Here is a 26868-nt window from a genome sequence, read left to right on the forward strand (position 1 = left end):
CTATTTTTTGACAATTTATCAGTTAATTAATTAGTAAATTTATTATAAATGATATTTTGGCATTTATTCAAGTTATTAGACATTTAATTGGGGAATTTATGAGGTTTTTACATGGTATTTTATGCTTCAGATCAACCCAAATGAATTTGGGTAGGATTTAGACCCATATCAGGGTTTAAATCAGACATAAAATGGATTAGATCCATTTGAGACCCAAATGGATTATCCCTAAAGTAAAAGTATTTTGAATCCATTTAGAAACCCAAATGGATCCTACTCAGCAAAATAAGATATTGGATCCACTTGGAGGCCCAAATGGATCCCACTAAGTAAAATATGTTTTTGGAATCCATTTGAAGACTCAAATGGATCTCACTAAGAAAATAAGATATTAAATCCATTTGGAAGACCCAAATGGATCCCACTAAGAAAAAGCTATTTCGGATTTATTTAGACACCCAAGTGGATCCTCTTAAGTTTTGAATCCCCTTGGAGATCCAATTGGATCCCACTAGGTGAAATAAGGTTTTAGATCCACTTGGATACCCAATTGGATCTCATTAAGAAAATAAGATTTTGGAACCATTTGAAAAACTAATGAGATTTTGGATCCATCTAAGACCCAAATGAATCCTACTTAAATAAATAGGATTTGGGTTCACTTGGGGCCCAACTGAATTATATATATATATATAATTGAGATTGAATTTAGATTTAATGATACCCAAATGAGTCTCACCAAATCCAAACCCAAATGCCATCCCCTCACCCCTCTCACATCTCTCATTAAGACTCCACCATTGAGTGCCCTACCCCCTACCTGTCATTGAGTGCCTTACCTCCACCATCCCCCTCCTCCTATAATGCTTTAAACTCATTCACCACACACACTTGCTTCCCCTTATGTCTCTATCCCTTACCTTATTCCCTCTCCCCTTCCCTACTCTCTCTCATTATGTGCCACCTCCACTATCGTCCACCTTCACCCCGGCTGCCATACCTGCCGACAACCACCACCACTTTCATCTACCACCTTGCCATCTCCACCTTCCGCCACCTCCCTACAATACCCTCACCACCAGCTACACCAACAGCCAACCAAACCACCTCCATTACGCACCATCTCAACCACCTATCTTACTGCTAGCAACATTGGTGTCATTACTCAGCCCGCACAACCACCTTTACCATGACCTTTCCATCACTGCCATCATCAAATCGTTAACCGAGACAAGCATACGTGCCCTCACTCATATTGGGAGATTGGGTTATTGTATGAATTTCCTGATGTTCATACTCTAAGATATGCAAACATCATCAAATTGAGAGGTTAAACAACTACATAAATATACTAATGTTCGCACACTCTTATGTGTGAACATCATCTAATTGAGAGGTTAATCAACTATATGCTATGACATTCATAAACATAAGTAAACCACAAGTTTGCATCATATTATTCATGCATATGACATGAGTGTTTCTAAACAACTAATGTATTGTTTCTCTTGATTAAAATAAACCCATCAAGTACGAATGTGGATGTTCATACCCAATACAACCATTCAAGATGTTCATTATTTTAAGTATTTTATTTGTCCTAAAGGCCTACTAGGGCGCAATCCCTTATGATCAGTACAAAGTGATAACACATCCTTGGCTGAGAAAAGAGCCTTTAGCTACTGTATCCTTCCAAGGCCGAACCCATATACATCTTAGGGCGACAAAAAAATTGGTATGCATACCTAACTCTTTAGAGATAACGACACTACCAACTAAGACACAATGGTAGTCCAATCCCCTAACCTACATGGGATGAAGATGGAGGTGCTTCTAGCCCTCTAAAATATTACAATCCCACGAGACTTGTACCACCCACTTCTCCAAGTAAACAGGACAGGTCATCAAAACATCTCCTAAAGGGATACCGACCAAACCCCATGTAGGTTTTCAAAATAGCTCCCAATGGGATACCAACCATACCCAAGTCGATCGTCAAAACAACTCCCAAAGAGATACTAGTTGAACGTTAGTAGCTTACATGTATAACTCTCACTTTTAGGGAAATACCACCACTCAAATTAGGTTATCTTTATTGTTAAGGCTATAAATTATCATTCATGTTTATTATGGAGGCTCTCACCCTCCTGGTTTTCTCCTAGAGACCAAACTGTCTCACAAAACACTAGGTCATTCAATCATACTTAGATAGCCACATTCATCGGGCATCCATACCCTAATCACATACATGCACCATATCATTTCATCGTTTTAGGCATGTCAAAATTTCATTCAACAACATGATCATATCACACATAGCATGTACATACAATGAATTTCATACCATCATGCTTCTATAGTAAGCATGTACCATGTTCTCAAACATAACATTCATGGCATGTATCAATGTATAAAACAAAAGAAAAGCATGCATATCACACATGACGTTCATAGCATAATTCGAACATGTCACAATCTCATACATGGCATGCTTCAATCATTCATACACATCATGAGTTCAAACATAACATGTTTTGAACACATCAAAGTCTCATACATGTCATGCTTCAATCATTTATGAACATCATGAGTTTCAAACATAACATATGTCTTTAAACATGTCATTCAAATCATCATGGTCGACACATGAGCACACGTGGTTCATTGCTTAGGTGTACCTGTAAAAACACTCCTTTGTCACTACAATATGTCATGCTTAGCAAGACCCCCATATTACAACAAGCAAACACACTCCTTATTCTCATTCGTTTCATTCATGCATTTGCATGACTCCAAACTCCATTCAAATTAGCATGATTCTTTTATCATGCTTGCTTACCATAGAACAACATTCATTTGACATTTCTTCCAATGTCATTGCCCATTTTCATAAGCAATGCATTGCTCAATGCCACATAGACTTGTAGCTTCATTTATTCATCACATAATTCATTTGTATATGTCAATTATACATTCTAGGCATACATAACAAATATCCTTTCATATACTCATTCAAATTATATATAAAATCATAACACTTCATATGCCCATACATACTTACCAATCTGATTAACATGACAGTCATGCATTCAAAACTAAATTTCTAATACATACATAGGCATATAGAAATCCAAATTTTTAACACACACATGCATATAGAAATCTGAATTCTTTAAACACATACATGTGCATATAGAAATCTAAACTTTTAACACATATGCATATAGAAATCTAAATTTTAGCATATACACATGCATATAGAAATCTAAATTTTAGCATATACACATGCATATAGAAATCTAAATTTTTAACACATAATATGTATATAGAAATCTGAATTTTATCATCTACACATTCATGTAAAAAAAATCAAATTTTCTAACACCAATTGACATGTTTGAAAACATAACTTTCTCTAAAATGTCCTTTCAAATATGAAATTTCTCTCATGTAGGCATTTCATCAAATACTTCATAGGTAGGCATACATCCCTATGTAAAAGTCAATTTTCAGCACAACCAAATTACTACAACAGAATTTTAATCAATATATAAATATTCAAAAACACTTATCTGAACATAAATTAGGCATATAATAATCTACACTAATCAATTAGCACATAAATCAACTAATTAGCCAAAAATCACAATTAACTAACATGAAAATCCTAATTAGAAATGTAATAAAATATGCTACACACAATGAACACCTAAATGGACTCAAAATATCTTTTTCTTAGTGGGATCCATTTGGGTATTCCAAATGGATTCAATATCTTATTTTCTTACTGAGATCCATTTGGGTCTCCAAGTGGATCTAATATCTTCTTTTGCTTAGTGGGATCCATTTGGGTTTTCAACTGGATCTAAAATACTTTCTATTTTAGGAATATCCATTTGGATCTCAAATGGATTCAATCTCTTCTATGTCCGGTTTAAACCTTGATATGAATCTAAACCCTACCCAATCCATTTGGGTTGATTCAAAGCATAAAATACCATGTAAGTTTCTCAATTAAATATTTAATAACTTGAATAAATGTCATAATATTATCGATAATAAATTTTCTAATTAATTGATCGATAATCTGCCAAAAAATGGTATTTAACTAAATAATTCACAAAAAATCTCTTTTATTCATTTTGGAAATTTTCAAAAATGTATAGATTTTACACCTGTAGCTTTTGAAGGAATATGATTACAAACATATATAATAGTAACAATTGCTTCTTCCTAAAAACTTAGACATACCATGTCTATGAGCATTCTATTTCTCTTAGGAACTCCATTTTTTTATGGTGTATACAGAGCTCTAGTATGATGGACAATATAATTTTCTCTGCAATACTATTTAAATGTGATTGATGTATACTCACCACCTCAATCTGATGTAAGAACTTTAATAGATTTTTAAGTTGCTTCTTCATGAAATTCTTATAATATATAAATTGATCAAGTGTCTCAAATTTATGACTGATGAAGTAATTAACATCATATCGAGAATAATCATCAATGAAAGTGATAAAATATGACTTATGAGACCTTGTTTGAGTGGTAAGAGTACCACAAATATTGAACAATTTGCAAAAGATAAAAACCATCCTCACAAAAATACATTGCTCATAAACAGGATAATAAAAAAAAGGGTTGTCAGGTATCAAGCCCAATGTTGATAGGTGTTTCATCTTTCCAATACTAATATGCCCAAAACTTAAGTACCACAAATATCCATCATCATGTGATATGTCCAAACACAAATCAAAAGGATCAATGATACAAGGAGAAATAATCTTATTCATGACATTATCAATCATATAAAGATCTTTGACAATCGAGCAAATAATGATAGATGGACTATTAGCTGAATTATATTACAGATACACACGATCATCAGAAAAAGTTAATAATAAATACAATTGCAGTAAGAAGTTTAAGTAAAAGGAGGTTCTTCTTAATGTTTAGGCTTCCTATAACTTCAACATTCAGACTTATAATGCCCTATCTTTTCGCAATCATAACACTTAATATTATTTTTCATTGAGACATTGATTTTTCTTTTGGGCTGCTCCTAAGATTTCTTAGGTTTCTTGAACCTCTTATTATTTTTGCCCTTTTTGTTGAAAGTAGGAAGCTTCATGGAACTGGTTTTTCTGCAGTTTCACATGCAAGCATGAGCCTCTATTTAGGATAGGATAGGAGCAGGAGTATCCAAGATATACTCCAAATCTTTAGAGTTAAGGAGAAACTCGATCTTTCGTTGCTATATAAAAAAATTGTCTTCATTCAATTTATCCTCTTTTGATAAACTGAGCATGTTACTTGAATTATCACTGGATGCCATGACATATCTGGGACAATTATCTATAGGTTATTAATGTAAACTCTGATACCAATATTGGAAATATGGTAGGTTAGGGTTGACAAATAACCTATAAATTTTATTTAATTAAATTAAATAATTTTCTTTTAAAGTTAAATAAGATTTTATACAAAGTCAATAGTAGTTTATTTTTAATAAATCTAGTCATGGCAAATAATATGATTTTTGTTTTGGTGACATAATGTAAATTTTATAAAATATAAAAATAAGTTTTATACTTTTAAAGAGACCACAACACACACATCCAATGGCTTAACATGTTCCACGACATATTGATTCATGTGTAACCATGCTCATAACATATTATAAACTTCTTTTAATCATGAAAGTAATCTTTATGCATAAAAAAAAGAACAATACTTGATTGTCACATCATATGCTACTCATGCAAATAGCAAAATAACGTGAAATAGTACCAACATCGATGACTACTAAAAAACAAAAAGAAGCAACTAATGCAAATAGCAAAATAAGGTTAAATAGTACCAACATCGATGACTATTAAAAAACAAAAAGAAACAATAAAATAATTTCAAACTACCACATGGTTTTTTTGCAAACGTTGGTTCATCATGACCATGAACCGATTGGTGCTTATTCTCATGTTAACTTGTCCACATTATGCTGGTCTTTGTAGAACCAGCATGTCGTGGAACATGTCAATAACAATACACTATAATGGTCATAAAAGAAACAACATATCAGACATAAAAAAAAACAGTCATGATAATAGCCACGTAAAAAAAAGGTTCTCATTAATATTCAATAGGTGCTATGACTCCAAAAAAGAGAAAAAAATTTGTTTTGATAATTATAGCACGACAAAAAAATTTACTGAACTCATATGCTGCTCACTTCAACGATCAGCCATACCCATCAAGCTATGATGGGCTAAGCATATGGCTCGCCCGATTCTAGGCACAATCGGCCTAGCAATTTGGCCACTAAGGAATATTCATATTGGCAAGATTCAAGAAATCGATAATTAACGTGCTCATAAATAATAACCACAAATTAAGTAAAGACCACCAGACGTACACTCGATGGATCTTCGGTAAACATTGAAGAAAGAAGAAATTAAGAGAAGAGATGAGGATCAAGAAAAAACCAACTTATTTTTTTCTCAAGCCACCATAAAAAATTGAACCGAGCTCAAGGTTTTGTGTCCACCCTTGGAATGGAGCAAACCGAATAGGACACACCTACCCAGAAAGATTTTTTCATATGCTCCCTCCAAGAGTGAGACCACTATTTATAGTGTTGGATACACATTAAGATATGAGTCCTAGTTGACCTCATCTATAACCACACTTTCTTAAATTAAGGCAAAATCTTATTAATTTAATTTTAATTAATAAATTAGGACTCTTTTAAAAGGAAATTATAGAGATTTCAGGGGTACCAAAATAATATCTAACAAGTTTGGTTCTTATAAACACGTCCTCAAAAACTTGATTTATGAAAACTTGTTTGGCAAATTATGATTTTAACTCAATAAACTTAATTACTATTATATATTAATATAAGTCACATTGAAAAATGTACTAGAGGTTTGGCTTGCACAATATGCTCACATTGAGTACCGTGACAAATATTAGAAATGTCGTGCTTACCTAGTACATGAACATGTGAACCAATAATTGACACATTAATTGTCCAAGATCAAAGTTCACTTAGCCAATTCCATCTTGAAGGTCACCAACCAGTGTGGTTGTTAACCATCATCTCTCCAAAGGTTTACATGTCTTTTTGCACACTAAAAATGTCTAACCTATATAGAGAGACAATAGGGTCTCATGCAATCATGTGTGATGCATTCTTCATGATTTTTTGTCAGGTTCTCGGGTGATTTCTCCATACTAGCACTATGAGTTAGTCTATTTCTTGAAGGTCTCTTCTTTAGAAGATCCTATTGTAGAAAAAAACAGAAGAAAACACACTACATCACTCCACTCAAGATTTACCCCTAACCTGACATGTGAGACATCAAAGGCAGTGCATTTAAAAGTCCCGAAGCTGGGGTTTTCTCGTGTCAAAATGTCAATTCATGTTTAATTTTCAAATGAGCTCATCATGCAAATAACCAGTTAGTACAACAATGTAATCTTGTGCAAGCAACAATTGCATGCAATAATATGAAACTGTTCATGAACAAAACATAAATTTATTTATTCTAGCATAGGTAGTGAATTTGAAAGTCCTGAAGCTGGGGTTTTATCATGTCAAAATGACAATTCATGTTTAATTTTCAAATGAGCTCATCATGCAAATAACCAAGTTAGTACCACAATGTAATCTTGTGCAAGCCACAATTGCATACAATAATATGAAATTGTTCATGAACAAAACATAAATTTATTCATTCAAACATCAATGGATTTCATTAGAAATTATTCAAGGCCATATAAAAATCCAAGAGACCATGGTTAAATGGTTAAGGAAATGACCAACACACCCTCGAGCCTAAGGACGCAGATCTCCAACTATATTCAAGCTCGTCCTCTCTGGTGGCATCTTGAGCGGTCTCCAGCAGATCTCTCTCTCTCTCTCTCTCTCTCTCTCTCTCTCTCTCTCTCTCTCTCTCTCAGGCATCTTCCGGCCATAAGTACAACCTGGCTCTTGCATACGTCTCTTATTTTTCTATTCATTAGATGTGGCTTAACTCCCCTTTTAGAAATTTTATTCACCTTGTGGTTTCTTCTTAAGGCTTTCTTCTCAATTTTTCTGCTGGTCTATTTGAATGGAACATTTTGTTTTATAGGACTGTATGATTCATTCTTTAGTTTTCCATTTTGTCAAAAGTTTTGAGAAATGCCCACATCAGGAAACCACGAATTTCTTGACCAAAAGGTGGACAGGAAGGTGAAATTTGCTTATTTTTGGTTTTTCCGTAGAAAACAGAAAAATTACGCCTATGGGGCTGTTTCTACCTTCTTCCTTATGATCCTATAGGTTTTACCTAACATGATAAGAAGCTTACCACAGAAATCAAACTTGGACTCATGAAATCATGATCGATAAGCTGATCAGATTGGGTCTAGGGAGTGCAACTGCTAACTGAATCTAGACCTGGTTTTAGTATCAGTCAACTCTACCAGAATCTAAAGATACCATTAACACCCAATTGTCTAGTAAGAAGATTGCTGGTACTAAAAAACAAAATGACAATGTTGTCAAGAGTCAGTTTTACTATGGAAGACTAAATCATCATCAATTTTTCCCAAAAGGCAGCTTGGCTACAGCTTATAACAATACAATGGACCATAAATACAAGGGAAACACGTAATACAAACGAATTTATATAGGCTTTTATCAACAAATTTTCATGTTTCTCATGATCATTACTGGCTAGTGAATGCCCTCCAAAAACACTTTCAGTTTGTTACAAATGCCCACACAAAACCCTCTTTTTTGGATAGACCCAAGTAGGGATGGCAGCGGACTGGGGCGGGTGCAGGGGATAAGGTCTCCACCCCTGTCCCATCTCAAAATTTTGCCCTCCATCCTCTGTCCATCTCCCTCACAAAATAGCTGTCCCCATCCCCACGTCCACATCTTCATTTTTGTGCCGTCCCTAAATTCAAAGGGTTTGGCATAGTGGAATAGGGCCTAGACTGTTAGACCGGGCAGTCTAGATTCAAATCCCATGGGCGTCACCCCATGAAGCTTGGGGATTCTTTGGGGGTTGAGGGGTAAGCCCTCGGAGTTTTACACATGGACATAGACTATGGTACGGCAGGCTGAGCCAGCATAGCTAGGTCTCTGTGCCTGGGGTGGTTTCTCTGAGTAATACTCAAAAAAAAAAAAAAACTCTTATTGGATGAAAAATGCCAATTTAATGAGGTACAAATATAATAGGTAATTATGTCATTTTATTAAAGAAAGAGGTCGGCAAAAACAAAGTCATTCTTTTGAAGAAGTTTTCCAAGTTCGTCCTTATCTCACTGAATTTTCCATAAACATCCCTTCGTAATTGGCAAAAGTGAATTTCTCTCAGGAATCTATTTTCTTAGGGTTCATTTAGAATCAGGAAGATTCTAAGAAATGCAAGTCAGAAATGAAATGTGACAACTTTCCATTCGTTCCAAGCAATAGAACATTTTTTAAAGGAAAATTTTTATTTTGCCCTGATTTTGATAGAAAATCTTTCCATCTCAGGAGATGAGGTATTTTTCCTATCAAAACATACTAACATTTTTCCAATCTGGTTTTGTCATGTGACACAAACAAGAAAAAAAAAATCATAAAGAAAAGTTCTCATATCAAAACTTCTCAACTAGGCAAAATTTTCTTCTCGTATGAGATTTTTCCCAACTTACACATGCCATTAGTGAATTTTAATCCAATGCAAAATCTTGTGGTTTTGATCTTTGCTGCTTCCCAACCAATTATAAACCTTTTGAATCATGACCCTAAACTACTCATTGATGATCTCAAGATGACTCCCCCGCGTACCCCATCTAAACTTGGATTGCCCTAAAATAGGTTTATACTAGATCCATCTAGAAAGACCATATGTAGATCCATTGCGATTGTTTTAAATCAAATATCAAAAGCTAGGATCTGAACACTTAGCTTACTTAGCACTTCTGTTTAGAGGACGCTGTCATTGCCATGTCCTCTTGATTCACATGTATTATATCAGCATTGGCAAAAAAGCTGCATCAGTTTGATGGTTACCAAGAAGAGTCGAGAAACTGGAAGAGGTGCAAGTGAACATTCTAGACTCAAGAGTGAGCCTTCCCTTAAATGATGGCACATCGTGGACTGTTGATTTTTGAAGCCTTGAGTAAAACCTGCATACACATTACAAACACAAGATCCAAAACCTATTTTCTACTAAACACACCATTTAAGGCTCTATTTAGGAGCTTTGAATTGGAGGCATGTTGTGATTTTCCCCAATCCTCTGATGCTCTCTGCTGTTTGGGAGCAGTTGTATTGCCAAAACACTGAGAATGGACTTGGCAGCCCCAGCATCATTCACAAATGGTTTTTTGGCAATGCTATCCTCTACAAGACATTTTAGCAAAACCATATTTTGGTGACACATGAAAGTGGTGTTTACATCTCAATGCAAGCCCCCCAAAAGAGAGCCTAAAATACATTTGGAGGCTTAAATCCACAAAAAAAAATTTAAAAAATGAAGTCAAAATGGGTTTTTCTATCAGATTATATGTACACTCAACATGGTAAGTGAAGTCCTTGCCTACCAAGAACCACATCAACACCTTTCTTCATTGGTATTACAAACAAGTCAACCTCAAAGATGTTGATTCCAAGGGTGGTGGGTGCTTGATGGGAGAAGGAAAGGGCCCACCTCTGCCTAAGAAAAGCTCTTGTATTTGATGAGCACACAAACCGGTTTGTTGGGAGTGACAACCCATTTGAAAGAATGAAGAAAAGTTTGTTGTGAGGCCTTCATTTATACTACTTATCTTCATTTCTGTATAAAGGTCGGAGTATTTTCTTCTTTGCCGTAGCATTTTTATGTCTTTGCCATCCTTCTATCTTGCTCACCAAACTAGATTTGTTTATCTTAGTACAGTGAGAGATTTTGTTCTTGAAGCTTCTTAGGACAGGTCTAAATGCACTCGATTGAAGCATCAATAGGAGATGACTTTTCGTTCAATGCAGGAAAAAAGAGTACGCATCCCATATAGCATAAGAAGGTTTATATATATATATATATATATATATATATATATATATATATATATATATAGAGAGAGAGAGAGAGAGAGAGAGAGTCATCAAACAGCTAAAGTGTCCAACATAAATCGAACACTTTTTGTGCCAAGCACAATTTTTTTTTTTTAAATGATCATACCGTAGAGTTAATTTGACATGTTTTTCTAAAAACTTCATAATTTGTGATATTATCCCTATGTTCAAAATCGCAAATAGCCAGCATTGAAATATCACTTTTATCCTTTAGATGTGCGGAACTGATAAAATTTGTGGGATATATCACTTTGCTTCTTAAGTGCCGCATACGCTCACTTAAAATGAGACCCACAATTTTTTGGTAGACTTCCTGAAGTTCACATAAAATTATATGTGAACTTCTTCTTAAACTTGAACAAAACGAGGAACTCATATTTTTATGTGAACTTGAGGAAGTTTGCACATTTTATGTGAACTTGAGAAAGTCTACACATGTTTTATGTGAACTTCCTCAAGTCCTTATATATTTTATGCGGACTTGAGGATGAGTACATCAGCATAAAGTATGTGCGGACTTGAGAAAGTCCACACAAAATATATGTGGACTTCCTCATTTTGTTCAAGTTTAACAGAAAGTTCGCATATAATTTTATGTGAACTTCATGAAGTCTTCAAAAAAACATGCATACCTCATTTTAAGTGAGTGTATGTGACACTCGAGAAGCAAAGCGATATATCGTGCGAACTTCATCAGTTCTGCGCATGCGAAGGGTAAAAGAAATTTTGGATATGAAAAGACTATCGCAAATTGTGGGATTTTAAGAAAACACATCATTTTTAACATACAATACCATCATTTTTCATTTTTTGTGTTTTTTCAGTTATCGACGATCAACCCATTTTTTGAAACTTTTTTTATGGGCACTCAACCGTGCATCTGAGCCGTGTTTGACGAAAACCTGTTTGATGATAATATATATATATATATATATATATATATATATATATATATATATATTAGTTTTTTGGCAAATCTGATCGTATGAATGTGATCTTCACGGTTGAAAGCGTATGAATAGACTCTTGGATCAAACTTTTTTGACGTGTACATAGGATTTTTACAAGGTTTCAAAAGGTTCTGAAATTTTTGAAAATTTTCATGTTATCTAACCGATCAAAAAAATTGATTTGAGTCCAATCATATGTTTTCACCCATGAAGATCATATCCATAGTCAGATTTGCCAAAAAAAATATTTAACATATAGATTTTGAAGGGGTGGATCATCCCTCTCTCTCTCTCTCTCTCTCTCTCTCTCTCTCTCTATATATATATATATATATATATATATATATATATATATATAGAGAGAGAGAGAGAGAGAGAGAGAGTAGCTCCTAAACAGCTTATGCCCTAAATAGTCTTAAACACATCTAAAAAATATAGCTGCATGTGTTTTTTGCTTAATCCTAATCTATAGACGCTGCATCATCGCTTATTCACTAAAAACCATTGGATTGAATCGATTCGATGAGAAACCTTGATTTCTATGTCACCAAGTTTTGGTGCAATATGAGTCATCCTTTTTCTCACTCTAAATAGGCATCTAAATATGAGAAATGTCTAATCTAATACATGTTTTCTACTAAGAAATAGAAAATACGACTGAGTCTAGATTAAACAAACAATTGAAACTTTGTCCTTCGAAGCCGTTTAGAATGGTTGAGGAGGTAACTGTTTAGGAACTATTCTCTCTCTCTCTCTCTCTCTCTCTCTCTCTCTCTCTCTCTCTCTCTCTCTCTATATATATATATATATATATATATATATATATATATATATATAATCACTGCAACACATACAACATCATAAACATTGGAGAACTCTGCTGTCATGCTGTGAACCAACATAAGAATGGTCTACATTACAAGATCAAATTTAGGAAGAACTAGCTAATTTACAAGAAGATTAAAGATGGGGAAAACATATAATATTAACAGCCTATCAGCACGATAGGAGAAAAGATCCCTATTTGAATAGTAGCTTATTGCTGGTTAACCAAACTAAAGGCATGTGGCAAAGATGATAATTTAGATTTTGTACTGCAACGAAAGGAAACATAAGAATGTAACCTAAGCTCATACATCATCTTGGAAGCTTCCCTCCTCTTTCTTAATAGACAAATGACATGATGAATTGACCTTATATGCAACTAAAATGTCCAAGACGTTTTGGGTTTTTCTAAATATCTCATGCAACTAATAAGTACATTAGGTGCAAAAGGGCCATGATCAGAAGAGATATGGCACTTTCCCCCTTCATCTCATGGCCCTTTACCCTTAAAGAATAGGACAAAAGAGAACTGCCAATATACAAAATAAAAAGAAGAGGAAACTACAATTTTGCCTATAAAAATTATTGGTTATTTCAAAAAGACATACTGAATGATTGTTGACTGCAAAGTTATGCTTCAAATCTTTCATCGAAACAAAAAAAACTATTCAGATCGAGCCCCCACAAGAGTCTGCAGTCACATATAAAAGGTGAAACAATAATGTTACTGAAATCTCTCTGTGAAATGTTTAAGTACCAATAAATTTGTACATACAGCAATGTTTGATTAACATCATGCGCTTTTAAGAGAGAGATTCACAAGAATAGCGGACAGATTTCTAGATTTGGAATACTCAAGTATATTATGTCTTCATGCCGTTGTTATTTACTCAGATTCTATAATGCCAAAGACACGAGATTTTACATGATATATGACAAATAGCCATGTAAAAGGTGGTGAGACCATGCACCTTTGAAAACAGATTTAGGAATTGTGTTCCTTCTCTAAACCCCACTACATGTAGCATAAAGTTTTCTTGAACTCAAAATGATAGCCATAACACTTCATGACAATCTCATTCCAAATACAACTGCAAGTTTGCACTTCCCATGACATAGGAATACATATGAATTTATGCCTAAAAAGGAAAACAATGCCACTTTATACCACAAGCAGCCCAAATATCGGAAGAAGACATTCTTAAAGAATGCCACTCATCATGTAAGGCCAACCTCTTCGCAAGTATGTGTGTGTGTGCTCTTTAAATATCAGCAAGCTGGGGGATTGTGGGCCCCCTCCATCGCTAATTCAAAAAATTACATATGAGCATTACAAGTTCTGAGGCCCACAAGGAGAACAGACAGGAGGCTTATCCTTCTAGTGTAATATCCCCTATTTTACTTAAACGAATAAAAACATTACGAAGTGTTAAATAGGGGTTATTCTAAGAGACAGACCACTCTAAACAGCATCATCAGAATCCTCAGGAGTTTGAATTCTCCTACCTCAACACTCCTGAAAAGCCTTTGTGACTGCATATCAGAGTTTCGGGTTTGAGAGGACATGCACTTTCCCAAGAGTGCCTACTAAACGCTCATTAAGACCTGCAGTATCTGTATCAATGGAAAGATAGCAATCTGGATGTGAGTAATCTCCCATGTTGCTCTGGATTGAGTAAGTTGACTCACATTCCCTCTTGCTGCTCTCATGCAGACTGTGAGAAAAAAAGCTTTTGCAGGAGGTTCAATCCAATAGGAATAGGTCCCCCTTTCATCCATAACTCGACGATGCTACTTGTTTCCTCAAGTTTAATTTGAGAACATTTTCAATGCCAATTTTTAAGGGTTCGATCTTAATCATAGCCATACTAGGTCTTATCTCATAATGAGCTATATGACTCCTTAGCTTCCACATATACCAAATTACCAGTGTGAACATTTTCTAAGAGGGCTGCACCAAAAATGTGAACTTTTTCACCGTTATCCCATCCACCATTTAAACTCTTGAACAATGGTGGTACGAGGGAACCTTCTTCATCCAAACCCCACCAATGGAGCTCCATAAAGAGCCAGCAATACTAAGTTACTCGCATATTAAAGGAAACCAAACCTCAGATGGAAGTTAGTCCTTATTGATGAAACTTAAAGTTATGAACTCTTGAGTTGGGAATCTCTGCCTCATACCTCACTGAAATCCAACACCAACTTAAACTATTTTGAGCTCAAAACTGTCTCAAGTATTTATGAAATTCAACACCAAATCGAACTACTCATCAAGTACTAAAAGACAATCCAATTTGCTTATGTCCACTGCTCACAGCAGTAGTAAATTGCATTAGTTCATTGAAGATTGCATACGCCTCATACCTCACTGAAATCCAACACCAACTTAAACTATTTTGAGCTCAAAACTGTCTCAAGTATTTATAAAATTCAACACCAAATCAAACTACTCATCAAGTACTAAAAGACAATCCAATTTGCTTATGTCCACTGCTCACAGCAGTAGTAAATTGCATTAGTTCACTGAAGATTGCATACAAACACCTGAACTGAGATAAAACAGGTTCAACCTGTGTGCAGAATGGGTTAGAACAATGCATAACCCAGCTGGTCATAACCTTAAACCTACAATACTAGGCCCAGCCACAGCTCATCTAATAAATGCGCAAGCAAACTTTAGGTCTGGCCTATCCCTACCAGGCCTATATCATGCTGTTTCTACTAGTTTTACACATTTAAATCTGAGCATAATTGGTAGTGGAACAGGATATAACTGATTTGCTTAAGATTCCATGAAGACTTTCTGAAAACCAAAATTTTAAAAGGAAAAAGGCAAGACAAGGCAATACAAGTAATTTGAGGCAAGCATGGCCTTAAGGCATGCCAAAATGTAACCCCTTAAATCTGCAAAGGTGCAAACTTCAAAATAATAAAAACAATAACTATAACAAATACAAAAAATAATATTTTTGAACGTCTCCTAAAATAGAGATAAGCAAAATTATAAAATAGATAAAAAATTTACAAAGAGTGAAATTTGAGTCAGGATATCTAGAAGTGCTCAAAACTACCACTAAAAACTTAAATGGCTCCCCAAAAGGAAGAAAATTTTGGAATCCACAGGAAGGCAATTGATCATCACATGCTTGGAAGCATATGCCTCTAAGCATAGAGGCATATGCCGCTAGAAACACTATGTTGGCCAGGTGAATTGTGCCCTACTATTCTGGCCTACAGCAGAAATCCTTTTTTTTTTCGAAAAGAAAGTAAAAGTTTATATGCCTTAAGAGAGGTGACAAGAAATCATCACATTAAGAACACAACTCATGAGCCTACAGCAGAAATCTTAAATGAAACCATGCCCTTAATATAACTTGATCTCTTATCTATCAGCTTAAGAAGAGGATCTGAGATGTAATCAAGCATTAAAAAAGAAACGTCTAACTGTAAAATTGGGTGGAGTTTTGTTGTATGTGCTACGGGCCAGTTTGAAGGTTATCCATAGCAGCAGTTTTAAACCGCCACTAAGAGCTTGTTTGCATGTCACTAAAAATGGGCAGTTTTCGCAGAAACGCATTGGCGGGTGTGCGTTTCTGCAGGGCCCACAGTGACAAAACAAACTAGGGCTCCGCAGAAAGTGTTCCTGTGGGGAGGGGGGGTCTGATTCTCTTTCTGCGGAAGAGATGCCGCAGCTTCCTCTTCTGCATCATGCAAACACACCATAAAAGTCATTTTGTGGTGATTTTTGCATAATTCCAAATACCTGTATCAGTCCACACCAGTTCGTACCATATATATAGCCACCTATATTATTCAAGGTATTATCTCAGAGGGTATTTCGCAGAGAGATTTTCAAAAGTTGAAAAATCTCGGGAAAATCTCAGGAGATTAAAAAAATTAAAAATATAAATAATAACCAGAAAAATAAGAAAATAACAAGTTTTGCATTATTTTTCTTCCAAAAATATAAAGAAACAAGTTTTAAAGGTTATAAAAATATAAAATAAACAAAAACATAGGAAATGAAAACTTAAAATAAAAAAGATATTTATTTTGAAAATATCGCAAGATATTCCCTTTAATATCGTCTACCTTAAAATATTGATATTTCTAGAGATATTTTTGAAATATCGCTGATATTGGTGATAGTGATATATATATATATATATATAGAGAGAGAGAGAGAGTTGCAGACATGCTACCTAAATGGCTTTTTCAGGCTTTTTTGTTTTAATTTTAAATTCTGACCATACAGATGTGATCTACGTATTTGATTTAATAGGGTCAGCTCTTGGAGTGTTCAATTACGACACTAGAGTGGATTCTTATAAGGTTCAGAAAATCAATGGTCCAAAATCTTCAAAAATTTTCAAGGCTCCAAATATCATTTTTTTCATCGAAAACACACAAACCCAGTGTCAATTCTTAAACCATGCACGACACATCTATGGGGTGGGAATCGCAAAAAAAAAACACCAGGAAAACTGAAAAAAGCCATTTAGAATGTTTCATGTAGCATATATATATATATGAGAAGGGGATGGTCCACCCACTAAATGGTTTACCCGTGTCCTCCCTTCAAAAGGTGTATGTTAGATATGTTTTTTTGGCAAATTTGACCATGTGGATGTGATCTCCATGGTTCAAAAGAATCAAAACATATGAATCAACTCTTGAATCAAATATTTTGATGTGTAGGTAGGATTTTACAATGATCCAAAAATCAACAGTTTTAAAATTTATGAAATTTTATGTTATAAAATATTGCCTACACATAAAAAACTTTGATCCAAGAATCTATTTATATGTTTTCGACTATGAAAATCACATCCATACAGTCAGATTAGCCAAACAACATATCTAACATACACTTTTTGAAGGGGACAAGAGGTGAACCATCCTCTCTCTCTCTCTCTCTCTCTCTCTCTCTCTCTCTCTCTCTCTATATATATATATATATATATATATATATATATATATAGGGCCACTAAAATATGAGAACTATCATGTGAACCGAGATTTTTTTCACATTTTTTTCTATTCTTTTCACTTAAACCTGACTGCAGAGATGTGATCTACATGCTTGGTTTTATAAGAACCAGCTCACAAATCATCCAATTATGATGCATAAGTGAGATTTTTAAAGGCATGAAATCAATGGCTCAGAAATTTTATAAATATTCAAACATCTAAAAATCATATTTTTTAAATTGAAAAGGCAAAACTGCACTTTATGTGGATTACGAACTTGTTAAGAAAAGAAGAAACTTTTGCTTGAGAGGAATAAATTGGCATCAATCACCTATGATAACCATATGGAAAAGAGTTACCAAGAAGGAATGACAAGGAAACACTATAAGTGTGGAAGAATTGGGATACTTAAAAAGAGCACATAACTGTGAACAGCCAGGTTATTTTCTTATCACACCACGCTAGTCAAGATTCTTCAGTGGCAACTGCTACATCTATTGAAAAACATCATCTGCACTCTGAGGGAGGAGAATTCCAAGAACCCCCATGACATGGATCTCAAGTTCCATACACAAGAACATTAAAATATTAAGGTTATCCAGTACTTCACCCAATCCTGAGGTCACTATCAGACCACTGAACAGTAACAACCAAAAAGGCACGCATTATTGTATGACCTGTAATCACTACATGTACTGGCATGACAGGGAATGCAGCAAGCCCTTCATCTTGAGGAAGAGGCATAAGAAGCTAGCTAAGTCAAAGTTTTCTGACATATATAAATCAAGAAGGAATAAAATAAAAGATATAAGCCATGGCATGTGTTCTGTTTCCTACATAAGATCAGTAGATTATTTTTGTTTCCCTTTATTATTACCTTGCTTTTTACAGGCATTGAGACATACTAGAACAAGTCACCAGCTGGTTCTGTGGAGAAGATATTAAGAGCCCCCAAATTCAAATCAATCAAGAAAGAGACAGAAGTGAACACCTTAAACTGTTTAAATCAGGATTGAAGACATTTTCTTATCATATTCTAATATCAATGAGAAGCTTAAATCAATGAACCAAAGTGATTATGCATGTTTCAAAAATTTAGAATATTCACTCATAAACATCTAATCTTTTCCAACCTTTTCATATAAGATACAGTTTTGTTTAAGATAGGATGCTACAACTCATGACCAAGGAACATGCACACACTAGAAAATGGCCCGTTCTTACAAATAGGTCATGAACACGCACGCACCCACACACAAATCAAACATGATGAGCAACACACATGCACATATCAAACATGATGAGTAAAGGTTTGGATCTGGGTCAGATGTAGTCAATACCATATCCGACTAATCGGATGTTGGCTAAATGAATTCAAATTCAGATCTAGGCAGTGAAAAGCTCATACCAAATACAGTTTGTTACAAGTAAATGGATTTAGGTATCAGTCAAATCTGGATATCCGCAGGAATTGGTAGCAAAAAATCAAAATCTTATTTGCATCCATTTATAATCGGATATGGAAGTCTTACCAAATCTGACTAAACGGATTTGGATTCGGTTGGATATTGGATAAAATCCAATCCATTGACATCTCTCTCTCTCTCTATATATATATATATATATATATAAAGTCCACATAGAATCCCATGTAAGTAGTTTTCCTAATTTCTCGGTCTATTAAAAAACATTTACTACAACCAATTTAATAAATGACAATAAAAATCACGACACTCACCTTGTCATTTAACAAAACGTCGCGTGACATGGGTACTCCTATAAGAACAAAGAAAAAAATAAAACGAAACGAAACCACTCGCCTTTGGCTCCCTAATGTCTCTTATTGCTCCTTTATAAGTAGTTAGTATATATATAATACATCCGTGGTAAATGAAGTATGCTAAATGGTTTTTTCGGTGTTTTTTACGCGGTTTCAGCCCCATAAATGTGTTGGGCATGGTTGATTTATTAGAAATCCATACCTGGGTCATATATTTTCGATGAAAAAAATGATATTTGGAGCCTAAAAATTTTATAAAGATTTTGGACCGTTGATTTTTCGAACCTTATAAAAACCCACCCATGTGTCGGAGCTCGGAATCGAACGCTTCAAGAGCTGATCCCTATAAAATCAAGTACATAGATCACATCTGTATGGTCAGAATTTAAAAATAAATAAAAAAAAAGCCCAAAAAATCCATTTAGCATGGATGCATTACCTGATATATATAGGGATATATATAGGGAAATGGAACCTACAAAATGGGCATCCTGCTAAATGAAACATGATATTGGATTCCAGTATTTGTTTTTTAATTTCAACCCCATAGATATGTTCAGCATGATTTATTGACTAGAAATCGACACTTGGATCATGCATTTTGGATGGAAAAATGGTATTTGGAGCCTCAAAAAATTATCACAATTGTAGGCCGTTGATTTTTGAAACCTAATAAAAACCTATCCATCTAAGTCACAGGGACTCGGCAAAGCAGGTGCCGCACCTGCGTCGACGCGATGCGGGTGCGGCACCCAATGCGGTCAACACGACCCTGGGTGCGGTCAACGCACCCAGGGTTGTTTTCGTCAAATTTTTTACCGTAAAAAAAAATAAAAAATTTGATGCTCGATCAAAAGGGGCTGCGAAAGTTTTGCCCTAATCCTCTCCTCTCCTCTCCCGCGCAGCTCCGCTCTCGCTCTCGCGCTCGCCTCCTCTTCTCCGACGTCTCGCAGGAGAGCCCGACGCCACCTCTTCCCCTCCCTCGTCGCAGATACCCTCTCGCTATCTCTCACTCTCTTGTTGGGTCGGTAGGGGAGGGGCCAAGCCCCCCCTACTCCCTCTTGCTCTCTTGTTGGGTTGGCAGGGGAGGGGTCGAGCCTTCCTCCCTGCTCCCTCTCGCTCTCTTGTTGGGTCGGCAGGGGAGGGGCTGAGCCCCCCTCCTTGCTCCCCCTCGCTCTCTTGTTGGGACGGGCCGAGCCCCCACACCCACCCACCCACCCACCCACCCACCCACCCCCTTGCTCCCTTTCGCTCTCTTGTTGGGTCGGCAGGGGAGGGGCCAAGCCCCCTCCCTGCTCCCTCTGATTTCAGGGGAGGGGCCGAGCCCCCCACCTTGCCCCCCTACAACCCCCCGCCATGGGCGGGCCCCCCTGGACCCCCGCCCGCTGAACGCGCAGTGGGACCTGCGCCAGGGGGTGGATCCCCCGAACCCCCAAGTAAGGGAAAAAACTTTTTTTACATATATATATATATTACATTTTTTCCCTGCCGCACCCCCGCACCCATGTGACATAGCTATCCATGCATCGAAATCAAATGCTCCAAGAAGTGATTCCTATAAAAACAAGTATATAGATCACATTTGTACAGTTATAATTTCGAAGAAACACCGGAAATCCAATAGCATGTTTCATTTAGCACCATGCCATTTTGTAGGTTTACATTTCCCTATATATATAATGTATGGAGAACCATGAACATGCATGCAGATCAACCAAGAGAAGGTGAACCATACTGAAAGAAATTTGGATGAAATGAAGAAGAACGTGAGATTGGCCTCATGCATGAAATTATAAAACAATGATGTTGTAATACATATATAGAATGTTGAGATAGAAGAATGATCTCAAACTGTTACTCATAGAAGCAGTGTGTGAGATGAAAGGATAGGTGAACAAATATGTCCCTAGAAATAGGGGTCAGGTTTTCTCCTTTCCCCTTTATGCATTGAACGATCCTAGTAATCACCATAAATAATATTCTCCTCTTCCTCACCACCTTTTGTTGGAGGTGACCCGGAGTGAGAGATGAGATGTCAGAGACGGGGCGGATTCTGGTAAATGCAGAGTAATTTCAACTAAGCACTAATGCTGGGAGATCTCAGTGAACCTGAGCTTCTTGGGGGACGCAAGGATCTGAAAGAAGGTTTGGAGGTGTTTAAGTAAGACGAGGATGAGGATGAGGAAACACATCAGGGTGAACAGCATGCACTTCTCTTTGGGATGCAGGATGCATCATCATTGTAGATCATGTAATAGAACTTGATGAGGACATTATCAACCCACGATGCAAGGAGGAAGCACTTCGAGATAATGTAGCAGATGCAAAGAGCCTAGATGTTGCTGATCTTGTTGAAGATGAAGAGGAGGATGGAGTTGGAAGCTCAGGTAGTTTTTAAAATGAAATGGAGCTATATAAAAATGAAATAATGTGATTCCATAGTTTATTAGACATAAAGCAAACATTAGGAGATGAAGAGAAAGCTAATTTGAATCTAATAGTTTCACATGGTTCACAATAGGCTATAACTGCCACAAGTGATGTTTGAACTGAAATTAGAAAGAGCAAAATTTATCAAATCATGAAAAGATAAGCCTGATATTCCAGTAAAACTAACAAGCAACACAATCCAGTAGATAAAGAATCCACTAGCACAGCTCCCCAAAGTTGCTCCTAGGTCCATGATTCATATCTCACAAGTCATATCATTCAAGAAGAACAGAAGAGAAAACACACTAGTTGTCAAAAGGCAGATCAATCAAGAGAACCCCATTCAAAACATTTCCAAATACTTATAAAGCCACATTCTACAGGCACTATTGCAAGCCAAAAGTGCAACCACAATAACAACTTAAACCTTTTGGATATCATCATTGCAAGCTCATAATCAACATAGGTGGGAGGGAAGAAACCACATTCTTAGCAACCAATGAGTACAACCACCAAGTCTGGGACTCCGGACATTATCCCAAACAAGCAACCACAATCAAAAGACATATGCACAAATGTTCTCTAAAGAAAATGCATAGACAGAAATAGACCATGAATTTTAAAATGAACCCATATGGGTATCTCTGCAAGTATCGAATGCAGTCTGGGTATTTATGCACATGATGAAAGATGAGAGATTACCGCAGCAAAGAGGTTACCCACAATGAATTGATAAAAACAACTATACGACAAAGGGAAAGAAAGAGAATTATGGTTTATGTTTTATATCAAATAGATCATAGAACAAAAACAGGTTAAAGGACCTAATAACAAATTTCTGGCTTCAATCAATAAAAACGGAAAAATACATACTTCTCTCCGCAATTTCCAAATTGAAGCCTCCAACAACCAACAAAAATAAAAATGAACCAAAAAGGAGATATAACAAAAAATTTAATTGGAGACTAAACAACAACAAACTCAAGCAAAAATCCTGTGGAGCAAAAGGAGGAGGCAAGCTGCAGAAGGCACAACCAACCATCACTTGCACTCAACAACTGCCTCGGCTGCACGCCGTGGTTTGCTCTTCCGCCTGCTCCCGTTAAGCCGGAAACCATTGGGCTTGACGGACTCCTCGTTGCCGGATCTGGGGCCACCGTTCTCGTCTGCGTTTAAGTCCGCGTTCTCCTTGATCTGAGGGAACCTCTTCCTCTTCTTCCCGTTCTCTTCAACAGCTGGAGCCTTCATCTCCTTGCTCTTGGCCACCGTCTCAGGCTCTTCGTCCTCCACCTTCTCAACTTCGTCTTCTTCAATTTCATCCTTGAGTGGCTTCTGGGGCCTCCCCCTCCTCTTATAAGCAGGGATTGAGTCTTCCCCACCACTCCCTGGCTCTTCATGATTGCTCACAGCAGTTAGCTTTTTCCCTTTTCCTTTTCCTCTTCCTCTACCCATGACCCCCAACCACCCACCACCCAAAAGGCCCAAAAGAAGAGCACTACGGATGCCAGAAGTGAGACGTTAACCACTTCTAAAGTCTAATACCCATAAACCGGAAACTGAAAACCATAAAACACCCAAGAAAATGAAGATGGTGATGCTAGAAATGAGATTTTAATAGTTTGTTGATTGCTCTGCCCACTACCCACAAGACCAACCATAGCAGCAGCAGCAAAAATCAAAAGAAAATGGCTAGAAACGAGAGTACGCACAAACAGAGGGAAGCAAACAAGGTGAAAAGGCTAACATATCAATTTCCCACCGCGGAAGAAAAAGTGGAAAGAGAAGAAGACGTCTGTAGAGTACCCAATACTCGAAAAATCCTTTCTTTGGATTTTGAGACAATAGGTGTTTCCAGAAACCAGTGAAGAAAACATAGATCAAAATGGGCACACGGTTGGCATGTCGTGAGGAGAGTGAAAATTGAAGATTAGAACCTTCATGGTTACAGCAAACCAAGAAAAACAGAGAGAGAGAGAGAGAGAGGATTTTTTTGGGTTGGGATTGGTTGGATTAAAAGAGCTGCTGTTCAATGGCTTTTTTTTTCCCTTTTTCTTTAACTCATCTTTACGTGCACTGACTACCGGTTATTTGGTGCTATATTCGTTTTATTTTATTAAGGGGCTTTTTCATTATCGACTTTAACTTTTGGACAATTGACAAATCTAATCCTTCTTTGTTTCAATTTTTATATCCATCCCTGCCTTTTTGCTAGGCATTCCCCTGGCCTAGGGCTGGAAAACGCTAAGTGAGACAAGCCAAACAAGAGCTGGCTCATGGAAAAACATTTCATGTTATTTATACATGAGATATTTTTTTTTATATATCGCTCTTAAAATATATAATTTGTTTATATATTATACTTAGTATTTCATGTTTTATGTTTATATTTTTCATTCATCCTTCTCTTTATATATATTATGTTTTGTTTTATATATTACACTTAAAATATATATTATACATAAAAATATATATTTTTAGCTCTCCCGAGTCAAGCAGAGCCTAGCACCCTATGTTCAGGCTCAACTCATTAAAGCTAAGCAAGCTGCTCATGGCTCGGCTCGCACTATACGAACCGATCACATTGCTTAGGCATCATTCCAAAAAATCATTGTTAATTTGTTGAGTTCCTAACAAATCTAGGTTGTTGTTAGTAGGGCGGCAAATAGGCCTACTCGAACATTAGCTTAGCTGTTCAAGCTCTACTGGGTTCACATGAGCTATGTTTGAGCTCTCGACTTGAACATGGTATAAAAATACTCACTGAGATTTGAGCTCTCGATTTATTAAACTACCTTTCTTTTGTTTTTTCTACAATTAAATAGACTTTAGGAAACCCTCATTCGAATCCCATGGTTCTTCTCCCATCAATGGCCTAAAGATTGACCAGATGCGTAGAAGCTTGTCAATCCCATGCTGGTCGCTGGTGGCTAGAGTGAGCATTCTCTCTTTCACTCTCTGTCATTGATTCTAGTCTTCCTATTTTCTAAAAATTGGGCTTTTGCTTTTTTGGGGCACAAGACTTGAATGTGCAATTGCTTCTTGGTTTAAGATTTAATAATGGAGAAAAATCATGAATTGAAATTATTTTTTTAGCATTTGTGATTGGTTGAAATGAATAAGATGAACTAAACTATTTGCTTGAATGGGATGTCAAAAATCATGAAAAGGCATGTTTTCTATGCCCATGGCTTGTGCATGATTATTTCTTGAATATATGAACTATAACACATGGATGCAGGAATGCCCAAAGCAGAGGGAGATGCACTAGGTTGTGGATTCCGACGAGCCAAATTTGATGGGGAGCAGTCCAGTGACAAAACTGATTGTCGAGGTAGAAAGGATGAAAACATCATGCACAAAGAGAAAAAACCTTATTGTAGACACCTCAATTTTGACAAAGTCATTTCACGTCAGAAGTCAAAGTCACGTATCAAGATTCAACATTTGCAGCTCATTTTGAAGTTATTTTAACTTCAACTTCATTTATGGCTTTCAAAATGACATTCTAAAGTTTTAATGAATTAAATTAAAGTGTTTTAGCTTTCAAACAAGCACAAAATTAGGTTAATCTGACATCAAAATCAAAAGTTATGGTCAAAACAAGTCAAAGTAAGACAGTCTTCTCTTAACCTCTAACTACACATGAATTATCGTTAGCAGACTTGGAAGTGTTGTTAACAATTGACTTAAACTAAGATATGTCTTTAATATTTTACTAATGACACATTAATTATCGCCAACAACTAGCTAAAACTGAGATGTGTCATCAGCATCCCTCTAATGACAAATGAATTGTCATTAGAAGATCTTGATTGTCGTTAGCACTATGTGTCATTAACAACATATATCGTTAGCGGTTCGTTTAGTCCAAAAATACATGCCATATGGAGATAAGTCTTTCTAAGTCTTTATCCTTATCCCTTAAACTCATGAGATAAGACTTATGAACCTAGCATTAAGTTTCTATAATCCTAAAGGTTTCTTGTCTATCTCTTAATCTTCAGACCAGGGAACCTCCAGCCAATAAAAAAGAAACCTCTAAACCCCTGACCAATCATATCTTGTCACCTCAATTATGGACGGATATGGCACTTTGAATCCCAAATACATAAGAACAATACTTGTATATGCCAGAAACTCTATGTATAGGGGTTTGGTCTCCCCAATTCGGTATATAGTATTGAAGATCTAGAAGCACACCTCACTTAGCAGAATTCCCTATTCACCCTAGCCTTCTAAAGCTTAGCGCCCTGACCTGTTTAGGTAGGTATAGCTTAGCTAAGCCTATCTAACCTAGCACATGACCCAGATCCCTTATCTCACTTAGCTTTCTTGAGTTCACGCTTAGTCGAATTTTTGCTCGAGGTCCACCATGCTCGTCACCATCATAGAAAAGGCCTACTTAATCCCGGGGTGAGATTCATCCCTTTTCTTTCATTTTTATTTTATTTATTTTGTTATTTAAGTGTGTTTTTTCGAACCTTCGTATACTTGTTTGTGTTTTGTATTTTTCCTTAGCCTTAATGGTGGCTCATGCCACCTAGCTCATTTTCTTTATAGGAACCATGTGCAAGGTGTTTCCGCAACGCAATAATGGAATGCAATTTCAACATAGAGTTTTACAGTAAAATACACGTGGCCAGAACACTTGGTTCTACAGAACAGACTGCTGTCGCAAGAGGTGTCTCTACTAGAGTGTTGCAGCAAAATGGTTCACCTTCGAGAGGGTGGATGATACAACCCTGAGTAACTGATCGATTTTATGACATATTTAAGGAGCAATGACATCTTTTGACCTCCAGTCA

At 36.2% G+C, this 26868-nt stretch overlaps 1 protein-coding gene across 1 annotated transcript; it reads right to left on the reverse strand.

Moving 5' to 3' along the window:
* Positions 1-22832: 22832 nt before the first annotated feature.
* LOC149827935 (uncharacterized) lies at positions 22833-24048 on the reverse strand. The gene has a single exon (XM_090018294.1). The coding sequence runs from the start codon at positions 23513-23515 to the stop codon at positions 23105-23107; it is 411 nt and encodes a 136-aa protein (XP_089874420.1). The 5' UTR covers positions 23516-24048; the 3' UTR covers positions 22833-23104.
* Positions 24049-26868: the final 2820 nt, after the last annotated feature.

Source organism: Nuphar pumila, chromosome 10 (genome assembly GCF_984573655.1).
Source record: "Nuphar pumila chromosome 10, dmNupPumi1.hap1.1, whole genome shotgun sequence".
Taxonomy (NCBI): domain Eukaryota; kingdom Viridiplantae; phylum Streptophyta; class Magnoliopsida; order Nymphaeales; family Nymphaeaceae; genus Nuphar; species Nuphar pumila.

Excerpts from the sequence above, each read along its gene's own strand:
- LOC149827935 (XM_090018294.1), bottom strand. The coding sequence starts at position 23,515 with ATGGGTAGAGGAAGAGGAAAAGGAAAAGGGAAAAAGCTAACTGCTGTG.